The sequence below is a fragment of the Nothobranchius furzeri genome, chromosome 13 (assembly GCF_043380555.1).
Source record: "Nothobranchius furzeri strain GRZ-AD chromosome 13, NfurGRZ-RIMD1, whole genome shotgun sequence".
Lineage (NCBI taxonomy): Eukaryota > Metazoa > Chordata > Actinopteri > Cyprinodontiformes > Nothobranchiidae > Nothobranchius > Nothobranchius furzeri.
The window spans coordinates 46910158-46936135 of NC_091753.1; the positions used below are offsets into that span (position 1 = coordinate 46910158).

At 41.1% G+C, this 25978-nt stretch overlaps 1 protein-coding gene across 6 annotated transcripts in view; it reads right to left on the reverse strand.

Moving 5' to 3' along the window:
* slc8a2b (solute carrier family 8 member 2b) overlaps positions 1-25978 on the reverse strand; it is a 179140-nt gene that overhangs the window by 25390 nt on the left and 127772 nt on the right. For 2 of the 6 annotated variants that reach the window (XM_070543559.1, XM_015951245.3), the window contains exons 4-11: positions 18014-18054; positions 9485-9970; positions 8574-8711; positions 8264-8491; positions 7763-8113; positions 6086-6211; positions 5713-5908; positions 5412-5542 (exon numbers count right to left, since the gene is read on the reverse strand). In XM_070543559.1, coding sequence (XP_070399660.1) covers positions 5412-5542; positions 5713-5908; positions 6086-6211; positions 7763-8113; positions 8264-8491; positions 8574-8711; positions 9485-9862 — 1548 coding nt within the window. In that variant the 5' untranslated portion in view covers positions 9863-9970; positions 18014-18054. Of the gene's footprint in view, positions 1-5411; positions 5543-5712; positions 5909-6085; positions 6212-7762; positions 8114-8263; positions 8492-8573; positions 8712-9484; positions 9971-18013; positions 18055-23823; positions 23880-25978 lie in introns of all 6 variants that reach the window. The other 4 variants (XM_070543558.1, XM_015951243.3, XM_054742587.2 and 1 more) reach the window with 2 other exon arrangements.

The following is a 25978-nucleotide window of genomic DNA, read 5'->3' on the forward strand; positions in this document are numbered from 1 at the left end:
CTTTCATGAGTCTCCTCGTGGTGGTTCTTGAAGCGCTGACTCCAGCTGCAGTCCACTCTTTGTGGATCTCCCCCACATTTTTGAATGGGTTTGTCGTCACAATTCTCTGCAGGGTGCGGTTATCCCTAGAGCTTGTACACTTTTTTCTACCACATTTTTTCCGTCCCTTCGCCTGTCTGTTAATGTGCTTGGACACAGAGCTCTGCGAACAGCCAGCTTCTTTAGCAATCACCTTTTGTGTCTTGCCCTCCTTGTGCAAGGTGTCAATGATTGTCTTTTGGACAGCTGTTAAGTCAGAAGTTTTCCCCATGATTGTGGTGCCTTCAAAACAAGACTGAGGGACCTTTTAAAGGCCTTTGCAGGTGTTTTGAGTAAATCAGCTGATTAGAGTGGCAGCAGGTGTCTTCTATATTCAGCCTTTTCAGAATATTCTAATTTTTTGAGATACCAAATTTGGAGTTTTCATTAGTTGTCACTTATGAATATCAAATTTAAATGTAATGAACATTGGAAATACATTGGTCTGTGTGCATTGCATGAATATAATGTACAAGTTTCACGTTTTGAATGGAATTACTGAAATATTTTCAACCTTTTGATGATATTCTAATTTACTGGCCAGCACCTGTATTATGTGACCCTAGATTCCCAACATCAGGGGCCACAATGACAAAGCAAGCTTCATCAACACACATGCCAGTGGGCAGCAAACTGATTGGACATTTTCCTGTGTCCCGGATGCCAAACTGGCCCACAGGGCAATTGCCAAGTGTTTAAACTCTAGGGGAGGAGAGTTCCAGATTACACACTACCTGGATGGGGAGGGTCATTGCATGATGATGACGCAAAACTTTTGCATCCAGGCGTTTGCAACCTGCAGAGCATCTGCAGTTGAGGGAGCAGAATTCATATGTGAATTAAACCAAAAAATGCTTTGGTGTTTTTTTTAATGAGGAAATAACAATATAATTAGGTCAAAAGCTCCAAAAATGTAGATTTGGCAATTTACAGTCCCTTTAAAATAAAAGTCAACTTTGAAACCAAAACAAATTTCTTCTTCATTTGTAAAATCAACAATTGAGATGCTGAGTATTTATCAAATATAAAACTGCTGGAAGAAATATTTGTAAAAACTGTTACATAATTTTAACACTTTCAAATGAAATTTTATTCAATCTAATAATTTTTTAAAGTTGTTCGTGTTTTATACCCCCAGTAGGTTGTGTTTTATGTATCTCTGATTCTTTGTTCTTTTTGCAGACAATGTTTCAGATAAAAATGCTTCGCATAAATTGACCATTCCACCTAACTCTGTTTTTCTTGTTTTCTTGTCTATAAAAATGAAAACATCAATTAAAAATTCACATTCATGATTTTTAAAGGTGCTACATATGTCAGAAGCAAATAAAAATATATTTCTCATTAGCTACTGAATTTATTTAATGTAATATTTTCTCCTCGTGCGCAGTTAAATATGTGAGTTCAGTTTTTGAGAAACAGTTAAAAGGTCTATTGCAGCTAACAGCTGCAGAGGGATTTTTCTGTTCTTCTACCCCACCTTCTGTTGTTCTTCAGCCCTTCTCTGAAGCTCCTGCTGGGACTCTCGTTATTTATCTCATCTTCCTCTCCCCCCTTCATTATTTTTGCTTTGATCTCCTTGAATTTGTTACCAGAGTTTGCAGCCAGCCTGCAGGTTAGTCACAAGTCTGCAATGTGTTAATGCACCCCCAGCAGTAAACCTTCTCCTAGCAAAACTAGAACCAGTTTCTTACTTGGCTGCAGCTGTTGGCAACAAATTATTTGTATGAAATTTTCTTAAATATCTCAAAATGTTTGCAAGGCTTCTTTATTTCCTTGAGTTGCAGGGCCTTGTTCACGTCTTTGGAACACTGAACAAGAACTTGTCTGGACCCCAACTTATTTCCGTTTTTGTGAATCAAAAATACTAAAGAATGTGAGACAGCTTTGGAAGCAGCTGAGATCTTGTGGATACAATTAACCAAATTGAGACAAATTCGAGACATTTTGTGATTGAATTGTGACAAGAAAATCAGCTAAATTTGTTTGCAATTACATCACATGCCTCAAGTGGCACAGTCAGATTTAAAACATGTCACAAAAGTGTTGAATGACCCAATTCAGTGCAATTCCCCCATACATTTATTTTATGTACATGACTCGTCAGTTTCACTCAATTTTGTCCATAGAGTTGCTGCCCAGACAGAAACAAGCATAACTGAAACAATAAACCAGATAACAAATAGTCTTTTAACAAAAAAATACTTCATTTTATGCCAAACTTATAACCAACCTTTGCTAAGGGCAACAAGTCCAAGATTTTAAATCCCTAATCTGTGTTTTAGATAAGCAGTTACCTTCACATGCTCAACAGAAAAATCAGAGAGACTGCTTCCAACTCTGGAAAAGATAGAAAGAGGAAGAGGCCATGCAGGACTTTCACATGAAATCTGTCCTCTTCCTTATTTGCCAGAAACCCAATCCTTTAGCAGTTCTTTAAAGGAGCAATATGTAAAAAATTTACAATGAAATAATAACAAAACCGTCTAATGTCTCTATCATCTTGGAAGGAATGTTACTTCAATACAGAATTTCTTTTTAGATGATTGGGGGGTAGTCAGTTTTTTCCCATTCAAAAAAACTAAAGAGGGACATCGCCAGCGAGTGTCAGGATCTGGGGTGAGTCAGCACCATTCTGTTCATTAGGCTTCAGTCTCTGCAGGTGGGCGGTTCCGGAGACCGGCCAGCTGCAGGCTATCTCAAATCAACCGGTCCACTGTTCATAAGGAGCTGAGAGATCACTTCAATTTGCCAGATGATTACTCACTTTGGGTAGCTCTTGCCATAATAGAGATAATTATAGCTTTAGTCTTTGTCTTGTGCTCACTATCAGTCGTTGTCATTTGATTGTACTCCGCCTTGTCCTCACCAGGAACTCTCACCACTGACCAATTCTGCAATAACCTGGATTTTTTTCTCACTCTTCTGTTTAAGTGTATTAAAAGCCTAAAATTCTGCATAATTAATGAGCATCAGACCCACGTGACCACAGAGCTAGCTCTGGGGAAAGGCCTCAATAGAGTCTCGGTCTGGCCTGGAAACTGCTCCGGGATTTTGAGTCTCTGTGTTTGTGTATTCTTTTTTGGATATTATTTGTGCAATTGTTGGACAAAATGACTTGCTGTGGCATTAATTGCACTAATAGAGTGTCCAAGGAGTCTCCACTTCATTTTTTTGGTAAGTAAAATTATATTTATGTATTTTAGGTCACTGCTGAGCTGAGCTTAGATTTTAACATGTACTGTTTAACCATGAAATTTAAATGTAATAGGGTAAAACCCAGTGCATTTAACATAATGCTGCACTTTAGAAAATGGGTTGAAATATAACATGTTGGTGGAGCTGGGTTCCGACTATCGGCTTGTGGAGCTCTCGGGAGACCGATGTTTTCCACCCGTTTCTCCCCTCCCCGCAGCTCGGTGCATCTCTGTCTGATCGCGGCTTCTGTCTGCTGCGCGGGCTGCTACGCGGGCTGCCAGATTGTGGTTCTCCCCTCCCCGCAGCTCAGCGCATCTCTGTCTGATCGCGGCTTCTGTCTGCTGTGCGGTCTGCCGGCTTTCAGCAGCTTTCGGGAGACCTCTGTGTTCCACCTGGTTTTACCCAGCGGTCAGCCCAGCGTATCTCTGACTCAGAAGCTCTGGTGTTGTGCACAGTTAACTCCGGTTGTAGCTAGGTTGCTACCTCCGTTAGCTTAGCTCCCACCTCCGCGTTAGCTTTGGGTTAGCTTCAGATTAGCTTGTAGCTAGTTCGACCGGGTGTCGTCAGTTGATCACACCCTCAGCTCCCACTCTCTTCCCTTTTGTGGAATTGTGGGCTTGACGGAACCTGTGACACGGTCAAAATGGTGGTGGTGGTCACCTCCCATTTTGGCACAAAAACGTGTAATTGGAGCCTATGGAAATGAATTGTCCAGTATATATGTCGATGTTTGTAACTCGACACCAGTCGGCTGAAAGCTCCAGAGTTGTTTAAAGAACAGAAGTTATTTCTTGTACTCCTAACCATGGAATCTTTTTGTTTTACTTTAATATCAAGACAGAAGGCTAGAGGCTAACGTTGAGCTAACAATGCTAACAGTGAAGTAGAAGCAAATAGTCAGCTCTAAAAATATCTTAAGCCACTTTTTCAGTTATCCACCAACTCAACATTGCAGTAAAATGCATTTGTGAAATGAATATTGAGTCCATTGTAGTATTTTACTTCGTTTAATGTTTTGTTCAGAACTATAACAGCAACCTAACCACAAGCCGGCAAACTGAACTCCCTCCAATGCCAGAGGCATACTACCATAATAGGAGCACTAAGGGATCCTTTCCATAAAACACCCAAGAGTGCTAACACCAGGTATTACAATGTATTTATTTACACATCAACTTACTGTGTATGACCTCTCTTTGCTTGTCATCTAGAATCTTCTGGTGCTGATCTGTAACTGGCAACAGCCATCAAACTCACAGAATGAAAGTGGGAAAGTGAGCTTTTGTTTAGAAAAAAGGGCTGCAGTAACCAGATATGACCACAAGACGTCATTCTTACTTCACTCGTACATATTGCACCTTCACTCACTGTGAAAAGTCCCCTCAACTAATTGAAACTCCTTGTCCTTATTTAGGCTTCAGGTCAGATTCTGCTGGTGGTTTGTGAAACACGAGCCCATATTTCTCTTTTACCTTCTAAAGGTTGATTCATGCTTCTCTGTCTGCGTCAGTGCGGAGACACGCAACGCCATTATCTGTCCTTAGGGCTCCGGCAGGCACGCAAGTACGTACGGAGTCGAGCCCACTTTTTTAAACATCCGTCGAACAAGACGGATTACGCAAGCTTGTGATTGGTCAGGACGCCGCTGTTGTTTACAGCGCTGCCATTGCGTCCTCAAAAACATAAAGAGAGCTGAGGATAACTAGTGGCAGACACGGAGAAGCTTGAAGAATACCTCGCAAAAAAACTAAAAAAATATGAACATTTAATTCCCCGTGACTGGAGGAGTAAAATGATGCGCAGCAAGCGTTTTATTTGTGGACGGAAATGACAGGAAACGTGGGTTTAGAGGTGGGGAGCGCATGAAGGGGTGGAGGAGATTGAGAGACAAATATGTCCGTGTTAAAAAGTCTCTTATATACACAAAAAACACAAGATAAACACACTATCTTGGACCGATACATGACAGGATACCACAGAACAGCGCTACGCCCTCTGTTGTCCTGCCGGGCAATTGCTTTGCAACACTCTCCAGGAGACGGAGAATGAGAGCAAAACGCTTCTGTCAATCCGTGCGTGTCTGTCCCTTGCGGAGCTGACTGAGAAGCATGAACCAGGCTTAAGTTTGAATTCACCTTGATCTCTTTTCGCGTCTCTCCAGGTTTGAACACCAGTGTTCCTTCACTGTAGTCGTAATCTGATCCGGCATTGGCTGTCCCGTCTTCAGTCCTGTAGTCCACATAGAAGGTGTTCTCCATCAGACCCCCTAAACAGCACAGATAAGCCACAAGTTTCAAATTCAACCTCAAGATCACGACAATGTCTCAAAATAATTTGGCTTTCTGCAGCAAAATAAAGCAGAAGCACCTTGTTAAAGCAAAACAAACTTTAAGTCTCAGACTCTTATCATCAGCTTGAGTTCATTCATCGATCTACCTTGACAGACTACAGTCAGTGTGAGTATGCCACAGTTCTCCATGCACTGACTGTGGGAGCTCTCAAATGAGATGTGGCTGCAGAAAGCCAGGTCGTCTTCTTCTACTGCCTCTTCATCTGTCACGACTATGCGGCGAGCGTGGTCAGCAGCATGTTTCTTTAGGACATTTCCGGCTCCGATCATCATACGTGTCGCCTTAATGGAAAGAGGAAAGAAATTCATGTTCAGAATGGAAATGCAGAGGAATATCTGACGTTTAGATCTGACGCAAAATGTTTTTGAAAATTCTTTAAAACTTGAGGCTTTTTGTAGGTCAGAGCAACACTTAGAACTTGTGTCAGGATAGTTTGCTGCGAGACAGGTATGTGTTACCTGGACACGGTAGAAGGCTCTGCTCTTCTGTTGGTGCAGGAGAGCGTAGTAGTTTGCCAGCTCCACCAGCTGGTCCAGCTCTTTGTCAGGATACTTCTGCTTCAGTTCCTTCAGGATGCGAATGACCTTGGGTAGGGGTGGGGGGTTGGGGGACACACAATTTTGCTTGAGAGTCTGCAGAAAATATGAACACATTTAGTAATTTTGTTCATTTTTCGTGCGGCAGGAGTAAGAAATTAGAATAAAGTTTCTGATTCACCTCCTGAAAAGTTTCAGATTTGACAGGAAGTTCCTGTGAACTTCTGGCTCTGTGACAAGCTCCAGATGACATCCTTTTAAGTCAGTAACTGATTTCTACAACCTCACAGAGTGCCTGCCCCGAAACAATTTCAGATAATTTTCTCAATAATTGTGGAGTGAATAAAAAGGTTCATAACATCTCTCTCAATATTATTTGACAGTTTTGGGTATGTCAAAAATGCAGATAAATTACAGATATTTAGAGTAAATGTCACATAAGTTTTGGGATTAATATGTAGTAACAAATGTGTTTGAAAGCACTCCATTTAGCATTTAGTCTATGTTCCAATGGGGCAGAGCCATAACTTTCTGAAGGGGTGACGTATCCTCTGTAATTTTGGATCCCCCAGAAGAAGCTAGAGAGTTTATCTAGGTAGTGGGATGTTTGGGTTTCCAACCTCATGATAAAAAAGGATAGTTGGGTATGTTCACTCTTTTGTTATGCTTTCTTGTCTTCAGATGGTCACAACTTAGTTTTAGAGGTCACTTCCCATAGCAGCCTTACATGTCTTGCACTTTCTTACCAGTGGCGCCCCCAGAAAGGTTTCATTGGGGGTGGCCAGATGGGGTGTGTGAAAATTTTAGAGTGGTCTTTACATATGAATTGCATTCTCCTTCATTCTTTTTCATTTAGATGCGATACGAACATGTTTACCTCAAATTTGAGAACATTTTGTCTTTTTTGTGTGTGTGTTTGTCTTTTTAGCATTTTGTAAAAGCACGCACACGCACACACACACACACACACACACACACACACACACACACACACACACACACACACACACACACACACACACACACACACACACACACACACACAATATTACTAAATTATGATTTATTCATTTACTCAGTACATATAAATATTAGGATTTTGGATTTTACATTTATGTTTTTTTAAAGAGATGAAATTATTCCTTGAGTGAACATGAAAGGGGAGGTCTTCTGTTGGGGAGGGGTGGCTAGCAATTTTCCGGGGTGGGGGGGGGGTGGGGGGGGGTTGGGTTGGTGAGGGTGGCTTGGCCACCCCCTGGCCACTCCTTGGGAACACCACTGTAGTTTTACTCATATAAAGGAGGTTAGGAAAGGTTTTCAGATGTCTTCCATGATTATTTTAAGCAGAACCTTTGCTGATAGAGAAGAAATATGTAATCCAGGAAAAAAGTTCCTAAACTGTCAATTAACCATCCACAATTATCTGCTAACAGCCACCGATCAAAGGCTTCATGCCTTTTTCAGCAATTTTTTGTAAAACAGTCTCTGCCTCTGAATTTGAACAAAATTCCTCTGACAATACATCTGTTTAAACAAATAAATAATTAAAATGTATAACATTATATTTTCCTTTATCCAGAATGGATCTCAGAGTCTCACCTCTTTGCGGCTCTCATCCAGCTCTTTTCCACTCTCCAAATTGACCATTGTGCTATTAGAGATGGGAAGGTTGGCTCCGGTTCCTGCTGTGGCACTGTCCTGAGTGCCGCCACCACAGTTCTCGGTGGGCACCACAGTGCCCCCATGAGGTGGGAGCTTGCCATCTACCATCATCTCCATACTACCCTTGGTGGGAGTTAAGTCCCCCTCAGTTTCCACAACAATGCCGTGGCGCTTGTCGGCACGGTACCGCTTTCCCATGTACTTGTAGAAAAGCAGACGGCGATCGGCGATCCATGCCAGGATGACACACACAGGGAAGAACAGAAGCGTAACCAGAGCTTCCCAGACCTGGAGGACGAGAAAAATAACTCACCCGTGAAGACTAATTATTTAAGAAGCATGGAGCAGAGGTCACAGCAAGGTGGGTGGTCAAAGAGCTCATAAAATGATTTAATGATGAAAAAAAGCCATTCGTGGTTGACTTGCTTGCTGTCTCACCTCCACAACACCTGGCGACATGACAGACAGGATGAGGTAGAGCCAGATGTAGGCAAAGATGCTCCAGAAGGCTGTGATGAAGAACACCCTGAGATGTTTGATTTTACGTGACTCGCCATTTGGGATCACCCACACGCAGATCCCGATGATCACAAACATGTTGAAGGCGGCGCTGCCAACAATGGTGCCCGGACCCAGCTGACCGGCCTCAAACTTGTGACCGCACACCTGCAGAGATCCAGATGTTTTGTTTGTTTACAGAGCGGATTTCAGTGATCAGTGAAACGCTGAGTGGTAGTGAAGTGTTTACCTCTATGACAGACAGCAGTATCTCTGGAGCGCTGGAGCCCAGAGCCATTAGAGTCAGATTAGAAACCGTCTCATTCCAGATTCGAACCGTCGCCACAGATGTCTCCCCATTAGGCATCGTGATGGTCACCTCTTTTTCCTGCAGCACACAACAATTATTAAATTAAATGGAAAGATAAAATCATAAGCTGAGGGAAAAGTTAAGCAGCAATCAGCAGAAACCTAAACAAGGTGAACTAAAATAACACAAATTAGTTCCATACTGCTGACTTACTGGGTCTGTATTGTTGCCATGGCTGCTGCAGTGATGGACTGTGGGAAATCTAAATGGACAGATAATCACCCTGACCTTGAGGAGGATGGGGGAAGAGTTGGTCTCCTTCAGCGTATTGTCTGTCCTACCTTCCCTCTCAGCTGCCAGGTCTGTTATCTCATTCGTTTTCTCTTCACCTCAATCTTATCTGACTAAATTTCCATAACGGGCAATCTACTGAGCCTAGGAACAGAGTTGAGGGGAATGAGTTGTTCTAGAAAGGCAAAAACAATTTGAGGTAAGATGTAATTTATGTTTTTAATTATTGGGAATTGATTTAGAAATATATCTAAAGTCTGGGTTTAACATGAAAAATAAAAGTAGATCTATAATGAGGCTGAATATATGTAAACTTGCTCATGATTTTCAAATTTAGAGGAGAATGGTGTGTGAATGTTTGTAAAAGAATGTAAGTACAGTTTTCCGAGGAAGAACCTCAGGGTTTAACATTAGGCCCCATTTTATTCTCATTAGAGAAAGGTTAAATAAATGCATTTTCTCTCCTCAAACTGTCTTAATGTTGTGTGAAAATGCCCATATTTTTTCTCAAAAATCAGTTTCTCAGTCAAAAGCCCACCTGGTTTATCCGGTCTTCTTACCTGTGAAGTGATGACCTCTATGGACGCCATGAAGCGATCCGCGATGATGGAAACCCCCAGAAACATGTACATGAGAGACATAAAGTAGATCACAGCTCGGGCCACCTGGTAACCGAGTCCGGGCTTATCTGGCTTCCAAACGGGCAGCAAGATGCCGGGGCTGCACGTTGTCACCTCCTCACATTTCCCATCTTTACTGGCAGCGAGCGTGTTGTTCTCATAAGACAACGATGGAGCAAAGGATGAAGGCAGCAGGGAGGGGACGACTGTTCTCAGGCTGGGGTCAATGCTGGGCTCACTGCGCTGGGACTCTGGCTGGCAGGAGGGCAGAAGGAGGAGGAAGAGGAGGAAGGGCGCAGGAGAGGTAAACTGAGACATGATGTTCAGTTCCCACGAGCGATGACAAGGAAGGAAGATGAAGAGGATGATGGGATCAGATGGGAAGAGGAGATGCTGGTAGAGCTGAGAGCGGTGGGACTATCTCTCCTGCAAATAAAAGACAAAACTATTTAGGACTATGGAAAAACAAGAGGTGCCATTGATAAATAAAAGCCATAACAGAGTTTCAGTTTATTCATATCAAAGTCAGACTTTTCAAATATTTGACGTCCACCCAGGTTTCATTGTAAACATCACGCCTGATGAGTTGTGAGCTTTTTCAGTTTAACTTTGTCAAACGTGTTTATCTTCCTTCATGTTGGCAATGGGAGCACAAACAGGCTGCAGCCAACAACAACAAAATGAGAGGATTTTGGAAAAACAAAACATTAAAGTAACTCCAAGCTCGAATAGTCTCATTTAGAATCCGAGTCATTGGCTTAACCTTTTAGTGGAACAGCTGAAAGCTGATGAGAACAATGAAAGCCAGATGACAAACTAATTTAGTGTTTCTGTAAATACCTATCTGAAATTATGTATTACTATAAACTATAAATTATGTTCTACTAGTTGCTGTATGTGCACAATAAATGCTGAATGTGTCCTTTGCTCAATGCTGTGTGCTTCAGAAGAAAAATACCCCTGAAATGGAAAACAATGGCTACAAAAGTAACCAGAGCGATAGCATCTTTAAATGAATGAAAACAAGAAGAAGAAAAAAAAAGATTAGAAGTGACTGCAATTAGAAAGATGGTAAAGATACAATTATTGTCAAATAAAAGCACTCAGACATGGGATAAACAGAGGGCATGAAAAGATAATGGGAAATAAAGTGAAGGAGGGTTTGGGAGGAGGGAGAGATGAAGAGGGGCAATAAATAAAAGGAAAGAAAGGGGGAGGGAGTGAAAGGAGGGTAGGCCCCAAGGAGAGCCTGTTTGAAGTCGTCAGAGTACAGCTGCAGCGTGTTGTCATGGTGACAGCACGTGTGCATGTGTAAGAGTGTGTGTGTGTGTGCGTGTGCGTGTGTGTGCACGATCATGAGGTTGAGCTTTAGGATGGAAAGTGATAGAGGGGGCAGACACTCAGTGGGCAAAATTCATCATCAAGATCAAGCTGAGATCCAAAGAGACTGACCACACACACACACACACACACACACACACACACACACACACACACACACACACACACACACACCATGACTTTCATTTTAAAGGTCATTCGCTTCCACAAACTGAAAAGTTCACATTTTGAATTCCTGCTAAACAAGATTTTAAAATCCCAGCACATCTCAAAATGTTAAATTTACTCACTTTAAAAGAACACCCAAAGGTGAAGAAAAACATATCGCATTGGCCTTAATTCTGTTGATGTCTTTCCTCCAACTTTTCTTTACTTTGTTTATTATAATGTGACCTTGAGTGTGAAAGGCCCCTATAAAAATAGTTATTATTATTATTATTACTAGAAATCAATATAATAAAATGATTCAATTTAATCTAACAAAGATACAAGATTAAAAATCTAAAATAAAAACGAGAAACATCTGGTTGCCAAACCTTGCCAGAACTTTTTGTTTTAAAACTTTATTTTTATTCTTCATTTCCTCTTAAACAGTTGAATTTGTCAATAGAGTTGATAAAAATGTTTGGAATGTTTCCGTTCTTTGACCTTTTCACAGTCATTCCATTTAAAGAACACACAGACAATTACACTAACATTTGCTAAAGCACAACAATTCCCCAAAACAATATTCACTTTTCCCATGCGTTCGGCATTCTTGCTTCAAAGAATTAATATGTTTGTTCTGCAAAAAATGAAGAATTCTCAAGTTTAATTTAATTGCTGGCAAGGACCTTTCTATTTCTGTGATGTAAGACCTTCACAACTTTATTTTTTACTCTTACTGTATTTGATCAAAAACCTTTGGCTCTACATTTCAGAAACAGTAATAATACTTAGAAACAGATATGATAAGCACCAGTTCTTTTAAGAAACTCTTGGAGATGAATCACATTTTTGAAGCATGGCTAGAGGAGATGAAAGTGAGGAGGAGAGTGATTATCAGAACAGACGCTGCTGCAGCAGCGGCTGAACAGGAAGTTCGAACTCTTGGCGAACACTCTGTGTCCTTCTTTGTAATTTAGCATGACCGCGCTGCATCAGCTGAATCCTCTCCCATCATCCAGTTGCAGAAGCTGCCTTTATGAGCTTCTGACTGTAATCTTTCACTTATCAAAATGACTGCTGTTGGACAGCCACCTGTTCACAGCATTTACTGGAACATCTCTATTTTATGTATCATACACTGGTGCACAAAGATGTGGATACTGCTGCGCATCAACCATCAGCAGCACTCACCACAAGCTGATTTATTGACATCAGAATCAGAATCAGATCAGGTTTATTGCCATTGTCAGTGAACAAACAATTCACAAACTAGGAACTTGCTTCGGTACTAACGTCTCACATATAACATGAATAATATAAATAAAAATAGAATAAAGTAGAATAAAATATAATAAACTAACATAAAACTTTGCTATAAAAAAAGCAGGTAATGGTAATTATGGCCGATAACGTGACGTTATGTCAAGTACAGAAGACGAGCATGGTTGTGTGTTTATAAGCTGTTCACAAGTCTAACGGCAGATGGAAAGAAGCTGTTCTTATGGCGAGAGTTTCTGGTCTGGATTGACCGTAACCTCCTGCCTGAGGGAAGCGGCTCAAAAAGTCTGTGACCCGGGTGAGAAGGGTCAGCTGCTATCCGACATGCTGATTGTACTACAGGAATGCCATCTTTCAGGCTGAACTGTCTTTTCTGACGACAAAGGGCAGCCTTGGCAGAGTCCTACTCTCACTGGGAATGAGTCTGACACTGCCGGCATTGCGGATCAAGCTCTGACGCCGGTCATTCAGCGACCTAAGTGCCCGTATCAAAGGCCCTGGTACTGCATACTCCAGGATTGACACCCCCCCCCCCATCACACACACACACACACACACACACACACACACACACACACACACACACACACACACACGCACGCACGCACGCACGCACGCACACACACACACACACACTCACACACACACACACACACACACACACACAGGGGTCTTGGTGATTTCTAACTGTTTAATCATCTTTTTTTACACAACTGGACAATTTTAATTATTCCCCTGAAACATTTCACTGTTTAAGAAAGTGGCATTCAACAAAACTACAAGACAAAAACAAATTATTTTGCCTGTTTGCACTAATGAGCAACTTTCCTTCACACCTATTTTGAAGCACCATTCACAAATTGACCTTCAACAATTAATCAGCCAACCAGAGCATGCAATTAGGCTTAAATAGTTGTTTCTGTGATTATTCACGAAACTCCGGGGAACACTGAAGTCTTCCAACATAAAACCACCTCTGTGGGAGCTGCTGTGACCTTTTCCATCAGGACATCCCAGGAAAACATCAGTGCACCACTGTTAATGGTGACAAGTGTGATAAACATCAAATGACAAAGTTTGTTTTGGGTAAAGTTTCAGAAACCAAAAATAATTCCCAACTCAGTGAAAATGTTTCTTTTGAGCTATTTAAAAATATATATTTTGGGACAATAATTTTTAAAATGGTAGCGTCCACCACCCGTGGAGCCACTACCTGCAGGAGGAGCATGAAGGGTTCTGTGCATTGCCTCGGCAGTTTGATCCCTGAAATCTACATTTGGCATTTGGGACATGGAATGTCCCTCTCTGGAAAGACAGGAAAGAGCTGGAACTTGTGACAAAGGTTGAGTGGTACCCACTACATTTAGTCGCCCACACAGTAACAATATTAAACACTTCGTGGGACACAACTCTGGATTGAAACCTCCACAAACAAAATAATCTGTAAATCAATGTTTAAGGAAAAAATGAACTTTATATAGAATTTATTCAGGAAATGTTCATTCTTTCTTTACAACCTGGTACCAAATGGTCTAAATAACAGTAGCAGACCTTACCTAGGAACAGAAGACTGCTGATGCTGGTTTAATCTCCCCACCATCTCAGGTCTTCCTGGACTTCTTGTCATAATTTCTCACAAAGGGGCTTTCCTAGCAAACTAAAGGCCTCCAAAAGGAGCAGGTGTGTGTTTGCAACCAACTTCAGGCTCACTGATTTCTTCTTCTAGGTCTTCCAACAGGATGCAAAAAAGGCTTACAAGGTTCGGGAACTAAACCTGTATCTGCTCGGGGTGAATGTTTTCCCACTTGAACAAGTTCAGTTTTCCTGGCGAAGGCTGAGCTGTACTCACAATCAACTGGAACGTAAGTCAGGACAAAATAAAGTCAGCAGCAGGAACTCACTGCTCTTAGAGCACAATGCAGCATCTTTAGAAAACCCTACATTGTTAATTTAGAGCAAACAAAAGCACGCCGAGCCTCTGCAGGCCTGCAGGGTTACGCCACAGGAGCACAGAGGATTAAGTATCTTTTCTGCTTTCTTTTCCCACCCTTCTGACCCTTGTTTTGTCTCACTGCTTCTGAAACTCAGCTTCACAAACTGGCTGCAACCTGCCCAAAATTGATCTCCACATGACTCACATCCAATTTATTGTCACCAAAAGAAGACAACCAAATCTTAAAAGTGCGAGACGAGGAGACAGCAGGAGATCTTACCAGAACAAGAATGGTGTCCTCCTCTGACCCTTTTCTCTGACTCCCTTTCCTCTTGGTTTGAGAACTTTTTGTGAAGGACTGTTTGTTCAGTCATTGTCAGGGGGTCTACATGAAAGGTGTTAGAACTTTTATGGATTCACTTTCAGATCAGTGGCAGGAGACAACAGCGTACAAAATCAGACGTGGGGGGGGGGGGGCATTCTTACCCTTCATCTGTCCGCTGACTGATTTTGATCGATAATTTAAAAATTCTAAATTCTAAATGAAAAATGAGTGAGAAATAAAAGCAGTTAAATGCTTAAAAGTGAATAATTTTTATTTTGCTAGCATTGGTATATGTTCTGACTAAACTAAAAATAAATAAAGGGTGGTAGGAGGTTATTGGTGTGGGTTAAGCTAAATAAACCCTTGTCTTCTATTCATTAGAATTCCTATCATGCTCTGGTTTCTTGTGTTCTTGTCTGGCTCTGGTTCTCTGGTTCTGTCCTGCACACCTCTACCAAACAAGCCCTGCAGGACAAAGTGTGCATCTGAGCTGAAAGTCAATCTCCTGTTTAAAACCCTGCTGCAGTCACTCTGCTTTCATCTCCCAGCTCGCTACATGTTTGTGCTACTTCAGCCATTGAAATATCAAACAGTTGTTTGGGATGTGTGTGATATACCTATAAGCTGCTACTTTTTTCCCACGCTTTGAACCATGCGGCTTATAATGAGGTGCAGCTTTACTGAAGATTTTCCTTCACCTGCCAGGGGGCGCTTTAGCAAAAAGTGAAACAGGTGGAAGTCAAAAGTAGAAATCGAAGAAAGTGCTCATTTTAATTTAGCACATGCAAGCAGCCGGCACGACGAAGAATTCTTTTCAATCCATACCCCCTCATCATGAAAACTACATGTATGAGTTCATATGATGCAGCATTTAAGTTGAAGGCCATCGATCTGGCAGTAAAGGAAGGAAACAGTGCTGCCGCACGTAAGCTCCGCATGAATGAATCCATGGCTCGGTGCTGGAGACGGCAGCGGGAAGAACTCATTCAAGCCAGCTTCACCCGGGGATGATGACAGCAACACTGACATCGCCACAGAAAAGGTACGTGACGAAGCTCTTCTGAGGCTGTTCAACTCCGACACTGAAGAAGAGAACTTTATTGGCTTTAGTGCGCAACAGGAAGATGAGAATTAGCTTTTCTGGTAAGCAAGTGTGTTTTATTTACTAACCAGGCATGTTTTGTGTGCAGTTTTTATTTTTTAATCATCCAAGGCTTATTAATGCTGTGTCAGCGCTGTTCTTTTCTTCTAAACATGCATGCAAATTACCGGTAATAACGTGCCAGTTCTGTTTTTCTTTTACAACCATCCAGAAATATGAAAGCTATCAGTGCTCACCCGTGTTTAAAATTCATTTTGTTGAATTAAAACAACAACGAAAAACCTCCATGTAGCGTCTTTCTGTCTAATTATCTTATCTTATGGCCATACATGTGCCTTGTTGCAGGTTAGGAGGAGGTTGGACCCAAGATGCAGACAACACCAGATGACACGAGGCAGGACCAGTTTAAAAGTAAAATCCTTTTTATTAGGATGACGAACCAAAAATCCAAAATGGCAGGAGGTTAAAAACCAAAGTCCTGAATACCAGGAGGAGGAAAGCTCAACATAGAGCACAAACCAAGATACGAGGCACAAAAGCTCACCTAGAGCACAAAACCTGGAGACAAGTTGCAAAAGCTCACATAGAGCACAAAACAACGCTGACACAAAACAATGGACCGACAAGACATTGAGACAAAGACAGGGCTATATACACTGAGGCGTGATGGGAGGCAGATGAGCTGCAGGTGTGTGGAGAGAGAACCAGGTGAAAGCAATTAACTAATCAGGGAGGAAACTAACATGACCTAAGAGTAAAACCTAAAGACAAGAAAAGCAACCACATCACTAATATTCTAAGGGGAAGGAAAACTACAAACACCGGTGGGAAAAAACACACTAAAGAGACTAGTAAAATGAAAAGCTGAAACTATAAAAACTACAGAGGGGTGACTGGGGAAGACTAAAGGAACACAGGACCTGGGAGAGATATCTGGAGGGCTGAAGACCAGGGGACACAAAGAGAACATAAAGGGGATCCTTAGGGGGAAATGGAGCACACAAGGAGACACATGAGGGAGACGCAGACACAGACCATGACAACATGCGCTGTGCGCCGGAGACCTGCCACGGCTTGTATTTGAATGCGGTGTGTGTGTGTAGAAAACCTTTTTTTTTTGTTGTTGTTGTTGGTGCGGTTTATATTGAGGTGCGCTCTATAGTCCGGAAATTACGGTAAGTTTATATAATTGTATCGTTTTTGGTCTTACTGGAAAAAAGATCTTTATGGATCCAGAATATTAGGTCGGAGGATGTTGAGCTATGACCATTTGGTTCAGCTATCTTGTAAAATTTTAAAACCAATGTTTTATAAAAACATATTTTAAAGGCTTCTTTCTGATGTAATCTAATAATTTTCATAGAACCACATGCTCTAATAAACTAGTTTCAAGTTACCAAATCATTTGCAGACAAACCCTTCTTAATCCTGCCATATTTTGAAAAATGACATTATATATTGGTTAATTGGTTTCTTTAACCCTCACACAAATGTGCAATTTTCCTGAACTGACTATAAAGCTGTAAATGTGATTTCTCAACTTAACTTGGCCTGAAATTCAACCTTTCTCTGTGAAAACATTTGTTTCCATTTAACTCCCATCTGCCACATCCTGCCTCCGTTCTGCTCACACATCTCATTAACCAATTTAAATGTGATGCGATGAGCGATGATTGGTGCTCGTCCTCTGTAATATCAGCCAAAGCCAGTTGGAAGGGAACATAATAAAGAAACAGGACTACAGGAAAAGAACGTTAAGGTTCAGCAGACTTTGGTGATATTTGTCTCTGTGATTTAACGCCACAATCTGGCTGAATAGTTTTCTTTTAAAGAAGCACACCTGACTGTAATTCGTGAGACTGAGTATCACCTCAAATCCAAATCTATGACGTCTCTATTGGGCATCTCTTCACTTCACAATTTGAACTCAGAGCCAGAATCTGGTGCCAAATAGGCAACACAATATCCTTTATGTAATCAGGCTGAAAGAACACAGGTGGAGGGTGGAATAACGTGATTGTGTCACTAAGTAAATTTTCCTCCAAAGTGACCTTCATTTTATTAGAAATTTCTAGAGAAACTTTAAAGAAGGCTTCTGTCATGATGTTTTTGTCATAAATCTGTGCATGTCTCTGAAATCTGCAAGTGCGCTTGTGTGTGTGATGCCCTTTTGTCAAGATGATGTCACTAGTGGCTAGCGAAATCACAAACAGAGACATCTGTGAATCAGCAGGACACAAACACACACAGGCTCTTGCATCTTTGTCAGGACCGCTCTAGTGTAAGATGCTGGATGTGTTTGGTGTGAATACCAAAAAATCCTGTAGCTGTGGTTGGAGATACCTTTTCTAGGGCTCCAACTGGTTGTGTGGGACCTAAAGTTCCTAAAATGAAACAACCACAACAGACAGAATTTAACTGTATCTCTTTTAGAAAGGAAAGGTCATTGTAAGCCAAACCTCAGCACAGCAGAGAGGGATGAAGTGGCAGAGGCATGTACTTAAAGCTGTGTTTTACTCATATTATCAATACATTTGCAGTGGTCTCTAGTAAGAAGGAATGCCTTGTAAGTTGTACACACACACACACACACACACACACACGCACACACACACACACACACACACACACACACACACACACACACACACACACACACACACACACACACACACACACACACACACACACACACACACACACACACACCTGAGACTCCTGCGTCAGTGCAAGTTAGCACCAAGCACCAGGATCAGCCAAACAGTAAACAAGCAGTTACTTTTATGCATTAAGCAGACGATTTTATCCAAAGCGACTTACAAATGAGGTCATAAAAATGGGAATAAAGCACCTTGATGTTTCTCAGTTTCAGACTGATTAAAGTGCTGCACTTAAACAAAGACATGCATTAAGTTTAATTCAGTGAAATGAGTCAGCTGTGTGTTTATACAGAAGCTTCACTAAAAGCGTCAATGAATTCAGGTCAACTGGAATTTGCCTGCATCAAATCTATTCTGTAAAGAGGAGAAGGATTAAACAACTCCAGCTCTCCAGAATATGGAGGGGTGTTTCTGCTGTTTGTGAATTATTTATTTAAAGTTAAGGCACACTCAGCAGTCTGGGCATTTAAAGGTTCGTTGTAAAAGCTGGCTCAATAAGGTTACTTTATGGGCCATTCCCATCTGTACCGGGTCGGCCCGGGCCGGGTAACGTAGGTTGTTTACATATCTGGATGGCCTGGTATTTTTCCGGGCCAACCAAGGCTCATTCTCAGCCCTCTTCTCGAGGGGGTCTGCTTCAGGCCGACCAGGGCCAACACACCCACTGCTGACAGCAAATTCACACCTTCCATTAGAGCAAGCCTCTGATTGGTGGGTAGAATCAGCCCACATGGGCTTAAGGCAAGGATGTGTGGAATCAACCAGGCCAGGCTGGGACCGACTGGGGCTACCCGGCCCGGACCGACCCGGTACAGATGGGAATGGCCCATTACTCTCTTAATCTTGTTTTTATTCTTCTACTTTCCAAAGGTTTTCTGGTAAAATGGTAAATAGCCTGTATTTATTTAGCACCTTCAAGGGTTCCACACCCATGCTAAGTGCTTTACAACTAACGCATCATTCACACACATTCACACGCTGGTGGTGATGAACTTTGTTGTGGCTACAGCTGCCCTGGGTCACACTCAGAGATGCAAGGCCGTCGCAAACAGGCACCACCAGTCCCTCTGAACGCAGCAGGTAAAGCGGGTGAAGGGTCTTGCCCAAGGACACGACGACTGCAACAGATGGGATGCGAACCTGCAACTCTTTGGTTTCAGGGTGGGCACTTAACTCCCCTGCCACCATTGTTTTAAGGTTTCACAAACTGCTGTTAGTTTTTTTTTGTAAAGGGGACATATTATATATATAAAAAGAAATTCACCTATTGCATATGTGAGTCACTACTGCCTCTATAAACACTTTGCACATGAAGAACAACTGTCCATCTGTTTTAGGAAATTCAAGCCTAAAATAAACTGTTTCAAAAAGTACCCGTTTGTGATGTCACAAATGGGGAAACCAACTCTAACTTGTACAAGAGAGTTGCTGCTAAAAAGCAGCGGTTCTACTTGAACCTCTCCAGGATGTCAGAGCTTCTCAGCTTATAGAAGCCCGAGCAGGGGATGGGTGGGCCAGCAACAACTTGTTTTCCTGAAGTGGCAGAGACCTGAAAAAGCTCATTCTGGAAGGTACTGAAAAGGTCAAGAATGAAACAGTTGATATTACTTTATGCGAGAGGGATTTAGTGCAAAGAACTTCATAAACATGTTTTGTATCTACCACAGAAATATTGTAGATCTTTAAAAAGTCATATGTTTCTGAGTCATATGCCGTGTATTCAGTGTTTGCACTCAGCCTGTTGAAATATTTTTTATATTTTCACTCCATGTTATTAATGTGAGAACAAACAGAACATGATTTGATTTAATTTAGAAAAAGTCCTAGCTGGTCCTCAAGAAAGCCTTAAAATTACTTTTATATACACTTAATTCATATTCCAGAAACTTTTTAAATAAGGATCTGTTTAAAATGAAGTTTATTTTCCCAGAATCAAACCTCTTCAGACACTGAAGTAACTCTCCAGCACAATAATTTATCTTTATTTCCTAACTCTGCATCTCATTCACCACCCTACTGCTCTGGGAAGTAAAACCAGCAGTGAGACATTAGTTTTGATAGGACCTTCTGTTTTTCAGCATTAATTATTAATGTTGTCGAGCTGCAGAGAAGAACGAGGCATTAGCTCAGCTGCCTGGTAGAAAAAGGCCAGCAGCTTTAATTTTACCTCCTAACAAAGAAGTTTGTTACAATTTACTAACCAGGTTCTTTGGACATCATGAAACCATTTCAGACCATGTGATCCTTTATTTAATACTTTATGAAACTTGAAGTGTGGACTAAATACAGACCTAAACCTGCAACACATTTTTAATATTTTTTGTTAAGCATAATCAGAAAACTCCTTGCATCCTCTCTTCTCTTCTGATGCTCAGACTTTCATTTAATGTTACCATCCAAGCATCTCTGTAGTCTGCTCTACACCTCTGTCTGTTTACTGATTAAAATAAGGTGCAAATACAAAGTTTATTGATTGTTTTAGCATCTGCTGCATTTCAAGCACCTCTATTTTATCTACATTTTGGTCAGCAATTATTTGTTTCATGAAGTTACTTCTACATTTAATGCTTTAATATCTAAAAAAGGTTATATTTTTGCACTGCTGAATGTATCTATCTTTAAGTATTTGTAAATACATTTAGGGCCTTTTTCTCCCAGCTCAGTCTGCTCTGCTGTTCAAAAGTTAGATCCTCTCAGAGAAGTTTTTTTTAGTGAAATACCCCGCAGAGACGTAAGAAATGAAATTCAGCACTATTCACTGATTTCCTCCATCAGTGAAAGCTCATCAGAGCTCCTGCTGTCTGTCAGGCTGACTTATTGAATTTCATAAAAGACGGAAATACACACCCATGTCTTTAACTTGCCCCCAGGGAGGGTAATTATACATTGTTATATAGTTTTTGTTTATAAATAGGCATCAGTTATCAGATATGGAATGCTTTTTTCACCAATACAGATGATGCACAGTAATTATTACATAACGTCACGCAGCAGTCACTATTACATCAGCTGGTTTACAATGCTTTCTCTGCTCAAAATGTCAGAGGAGTTAGAAGGAATAAAACTGATCTTTTACTGAGAGTTAACAGGGCATGAAACGAAAGTGTCAAAGAAAGTGAGACTAAAGGAGAAAACAGCATAACGAGAACTAGGTTTAATAGAGAACGGTGCCCTGAGATGACCGGATTGAGGTGTTGAATAAATGAAGAGAGTTTCTCTTCATGTTGAATTCTTACAAAGGCCGATTCAGACCCGAGGCTGCAGCCGAATAGCTTCAGCATCATCTGTTGGAGTCTTCAGGTGGATGAATATGGTTTTTAAATTTTTAGTGAGAATCTGACAGATCAAACTGCAGATCTCCAGAGTTTATCCGTAATTTCACCACCAATCTTTTTGCTTTTGTGCTCTCCAATGTTTTAGACTGTTAAAATAACAGACTGAACAGAGCTGTAGTTATTCATTTGTCACTTGTACCTTCCTCTGTTCCCCTGCAGCAAAATGCTACTGAACCATCCTTATCGGTTGAATATGTGAAATTTCCACCAACAGAAAAGAGATCTCATGTTTTTGTGTTTTAATTTTTATGTCTGTGAGCTCATCTCGTCTCAGCTCTCACAGATCACATAATCGTGGTTTTTACAAATTTTCTGATGGTCCAAAAATGTAGTGTGTAATAATCCGCATTTTAAACATAAATTGAAACCGAAGCTCAGAGAGGCAGAGTCTTGCTGCTGCGGCGTCCCAAAGGTGTGTTTTCATTGGTCGATTGCAGACAGAAGTCGTAGGAAATCAGTCAGTGCTTGAAGACTGTTTGAGGCTGAGCCGGTTGCACTGTACGTTCACAGCATGGTGCACAGATATGCAAATCACCCTGACGTTGACCTTTTTTTTGTCACAATTCTGCTCGGGACGAGGGATTTGGCCAAGACGGCCAGAAATCGCACATTGTGATCCGGGCATAAGACACACTCTGTTTTCTCCTAGATGCTAAAACAAAGGCCTTCCCTGTCATGAGCCGAGATGGGTGACTCCACGAATGCTCATTTTAAATGTGACATAGTGAATTTGGTCTTTAAATCACTCTGATATTGACTGTTTGTATGCTTGTACGTAAGAATTCAACATGTAACATGTCCAAACAACAGGTGGACAATGTGTAAAAAGCCACGTCTGCATCTTTGTACACATTAAAATTCACACAGGCAACTTTTCACTGCTGATTAAGTCAGCTACCTGCTGACCTGGAAAACTCTTGAACGTTGGAGATGAACTTAAGAGGAAGCTCTGGGGATGCAGGTAAACATTCACAAAAAGTCTGATTTCACTGATCTGCTGCAGGTGGCAGCTCAAAGAGGAATTCTGGGTGTAATCCACATTAAAATGGTCAGTGAGCAGAAAGTCTGATCCAGCTGGGACACAGTGGACTTTACACATGTGAAGGAGAAATCAGCTCAAACAAGAAAAAAATAGTTGTGAACTAAGAATTTGGAAAGGAGAGGATTTTTGGATTAGCTTTAATAAATTTTTCTTTTTATACTGCTTCTGTGTAGAAAATATATTCTGACCACTGATTCAAATCAAGATTTTTCAAATGCCTATAATGTTAATCATTTAGGTGCAAAATCTAAGTGGTAAGTGGCCTGTATTATAGCACCTTCTTAGGACTCTACAACCCCACAAGGTGCTTCACAACACAATCAGTCATTCACCCGTTCAGAAGCTAGTGGGGATGAGCTATGATGTAGCCACAGCTGCCCTGGGAGGGACGCTGATTAAAAAGTTCAAGTTAAAAGTTAAAGTCCCATTAGTTGTCACACACACAGGTGTGTGTGCGAAATTTGTTCTCCGCATTTGACCCATCCCCTGGGGGAGCGGTGAGCAGCAAACACAGCCGCGCTCGGGAACCATTTGGTGGTTTAACCCCCCAATCCAACCCCTTAATGCTGAGTGTCAAGCACGGAGGCATTGGGTCCCATTTTTTCAAAGTCTTTGGTATGACCCGACCAGGAATCGAACCCCTGATCTCCCAGTCTCAGGGCGGACACTCTATCACTAGGCCACTGAGAAAGGTGATGCCACCGGTCTCTCCTAGGCGGGTCAAAAATCTCTTGCCTATAGGACCCAACAGCAGCAATCTCTGGTCGGAGTCGTGATCGAACCTCCAACCTTCCAATTGCTGGACTACCTGCTCTACCTCCTGAGCTACTGCTGTTCCATCTATTTATCATTAGTCATAACAGATTTAGTCTCTATTTTCTTCTTTGTAGAAAAACAATCTGGATATTTGCTCTGATTTCAAAGTGCAGTGGAGTCTGAGTTTAGCAAATCCAGTAACACAGATAAAAAAATCTATTTCCTACAAGTCAGAAATACGAGGTAATAATCTATCTGCCCAGTGCTTGATGAGTGACCATGACCAGATTTCATGCTGCACACACCATGTGTAAAAGCAGTTTTCCGCTCAGAAACAGAAATGGTAATAGAGTTTGTGACCTGCTGAGGAGGTGGAGGTCCGCAGCTTTTCGTCTGCAGATGCTTTATTTCAACTCCTTTAAATCAAACAGAAAAAAGGGTAAGTGACAGTCCTCAGATCCATACTTAATTTGCTTTAATCTGCCTCAAAAAGTCCGGGGTTCCTGACCCAGAGAGTAGGTTTTTTCAAAATGTCAGAATTAGCTAAATCTGTCAAAATCAACTGAATATATTTTATTTAACGCCAAAATAGGCATTTTGTTTTCAGGATTTAACCAAAACGGCATTAAATCTGACTCAAATCATCTCACACATTACTCCAAGAGAAACCAGATTTTTAATTCCCACATGTTTTTGTTGTTTTGTTTGTGCAAGAAACTCCATCTCTGATGTTTGATGTTCCTGTAATGCTGCCAGTTCTGATTTATTAGAGAGAAAACCCTAACTAATTTAACTTGTTGATTGATTAGCTGTTTGGTCTATTAATCTTGCTTTTTTTCTAATTGATTGAAAACAGATGACTGATGGAGATTTGTCTGCAGAGTGGTTGAAGATTTCTTTGTTCTGTTTTCAAATACGAAAAACATAAAATCATCTAAATATCAATTCTTTCTTTTGGTCTACGTGGTTTCTGTCGATTCTGCTCGATTCTTCTCCTGTTTGTTGTGTAAATGAATCCACTCACTTCAGCTTTCTCCAAAACAAATATATTTACTTTGACTTCCCTCCACCGCGCCTGTGTGCTAAAACTGATGTCTGGCTTCATAAAACCCTTGAATCTACAGGGCATCCGGCCAGCCAGCTTATGCGGTTGCTCCTGTTAAACAGTTTTCAATAAAAAGGTCTGCAGCCACAAAACTCTGTTTGCACACTACAAGTGTTTTTATGAAAGGCAGGTGCAACGAAATTAGAGCTAAAATCAGTTTTTAAACTTCACTATAGCATCAATACAAGGTAAAAGCTCAAACATATGATCAAATTGGTTGAGTTAATCTCATTCCCAAAGCTCCAAAACTTGTTGTTTTGAAGCTGAAAGCATCAGCGAGTAAGAGAAATGGTTTCATCTCCTCACTGTAGTGTGATGAAGCAGCTGGGATGTGACAAAAGACCACAGCAGACATCAGGAGGGTGGTAATTATTGTTAAAACCCAGTTTGTTTTCAGGTGTCCTGCTGAATAATGACCTATAATTGGACACACATACATGCATAAAACTATAGCACTAATTTAGAGTCTTTAATTAACCCAACATGCATTTTTTTGGACAGTGGGAAGAAAACTGGGAGTCAAACGCGGTACTTTCTTCTTGCAAGGTAATTGCTCCTCCGTGCAGCCCTGAATTTCTAGCCACACCACAGAGTTCCTGCTTTCATACAAAACCACCTCATAAAAATGAAACCTCAGGTTTAACGATTCTTTTAAAACAACTTAAGAACAAAAACTTCTGCAGGACTCAAGCATCCCCTCTATTCTTATGGCTAACAAAAAACATTTCATAATTTAAAATTAAAGTAGAGCCTTAACATTTTTTTTTTACCTTCAACTTGTTTTTTAATCGTAAAGTCCTACTCAGAGGCAATTATTTAGACATTTAATACTTCTAAAGAGAAAATAGGCCATGTGAATAGGAAAAGAAGTGACGAATGCACTATCTAAAAGTTTCAGTATTGAATTACAGCCAGAACAGACCTCAGGAAGGAGGAAAATGTGACAATAACAGAATTTAAATGTGCTCTGGCTCCTGGACGCTGACAGAATGAGAATGTTGATAGTCTTCTATTTGTCTGCTGATAAGCAGCATCATTTTTTTGAAGCAGAGATGTCTGAAAAAGCAGGAACTAAGTGCACAGATCCACTTTGACACTGGTGTTTGAGAATGGAACATTCTCATTCCACTCACAGAAGAGACTCGATGTCAGAACCAGGACAGATTCTGCAGTCTTCATCGAAAAAGCCTGGTCGTCTTAAAGATGTGGAACACTGAAAAATCATTTTTAACGGTTATTCCTGATTATAATTGGTCACACTAAGTTTTTCGTGCAGGTGAACATGACAAAAGTCCCCTACACCTATCTCCTGCATTAGCTTCTGATGTAAAATAGATGGAGAAAGGACTTGAGATGCCTGACAGCAACTGCAAAGGTTCCCAGGCTTCGGCAACTTTTGCAGGAGGTTTA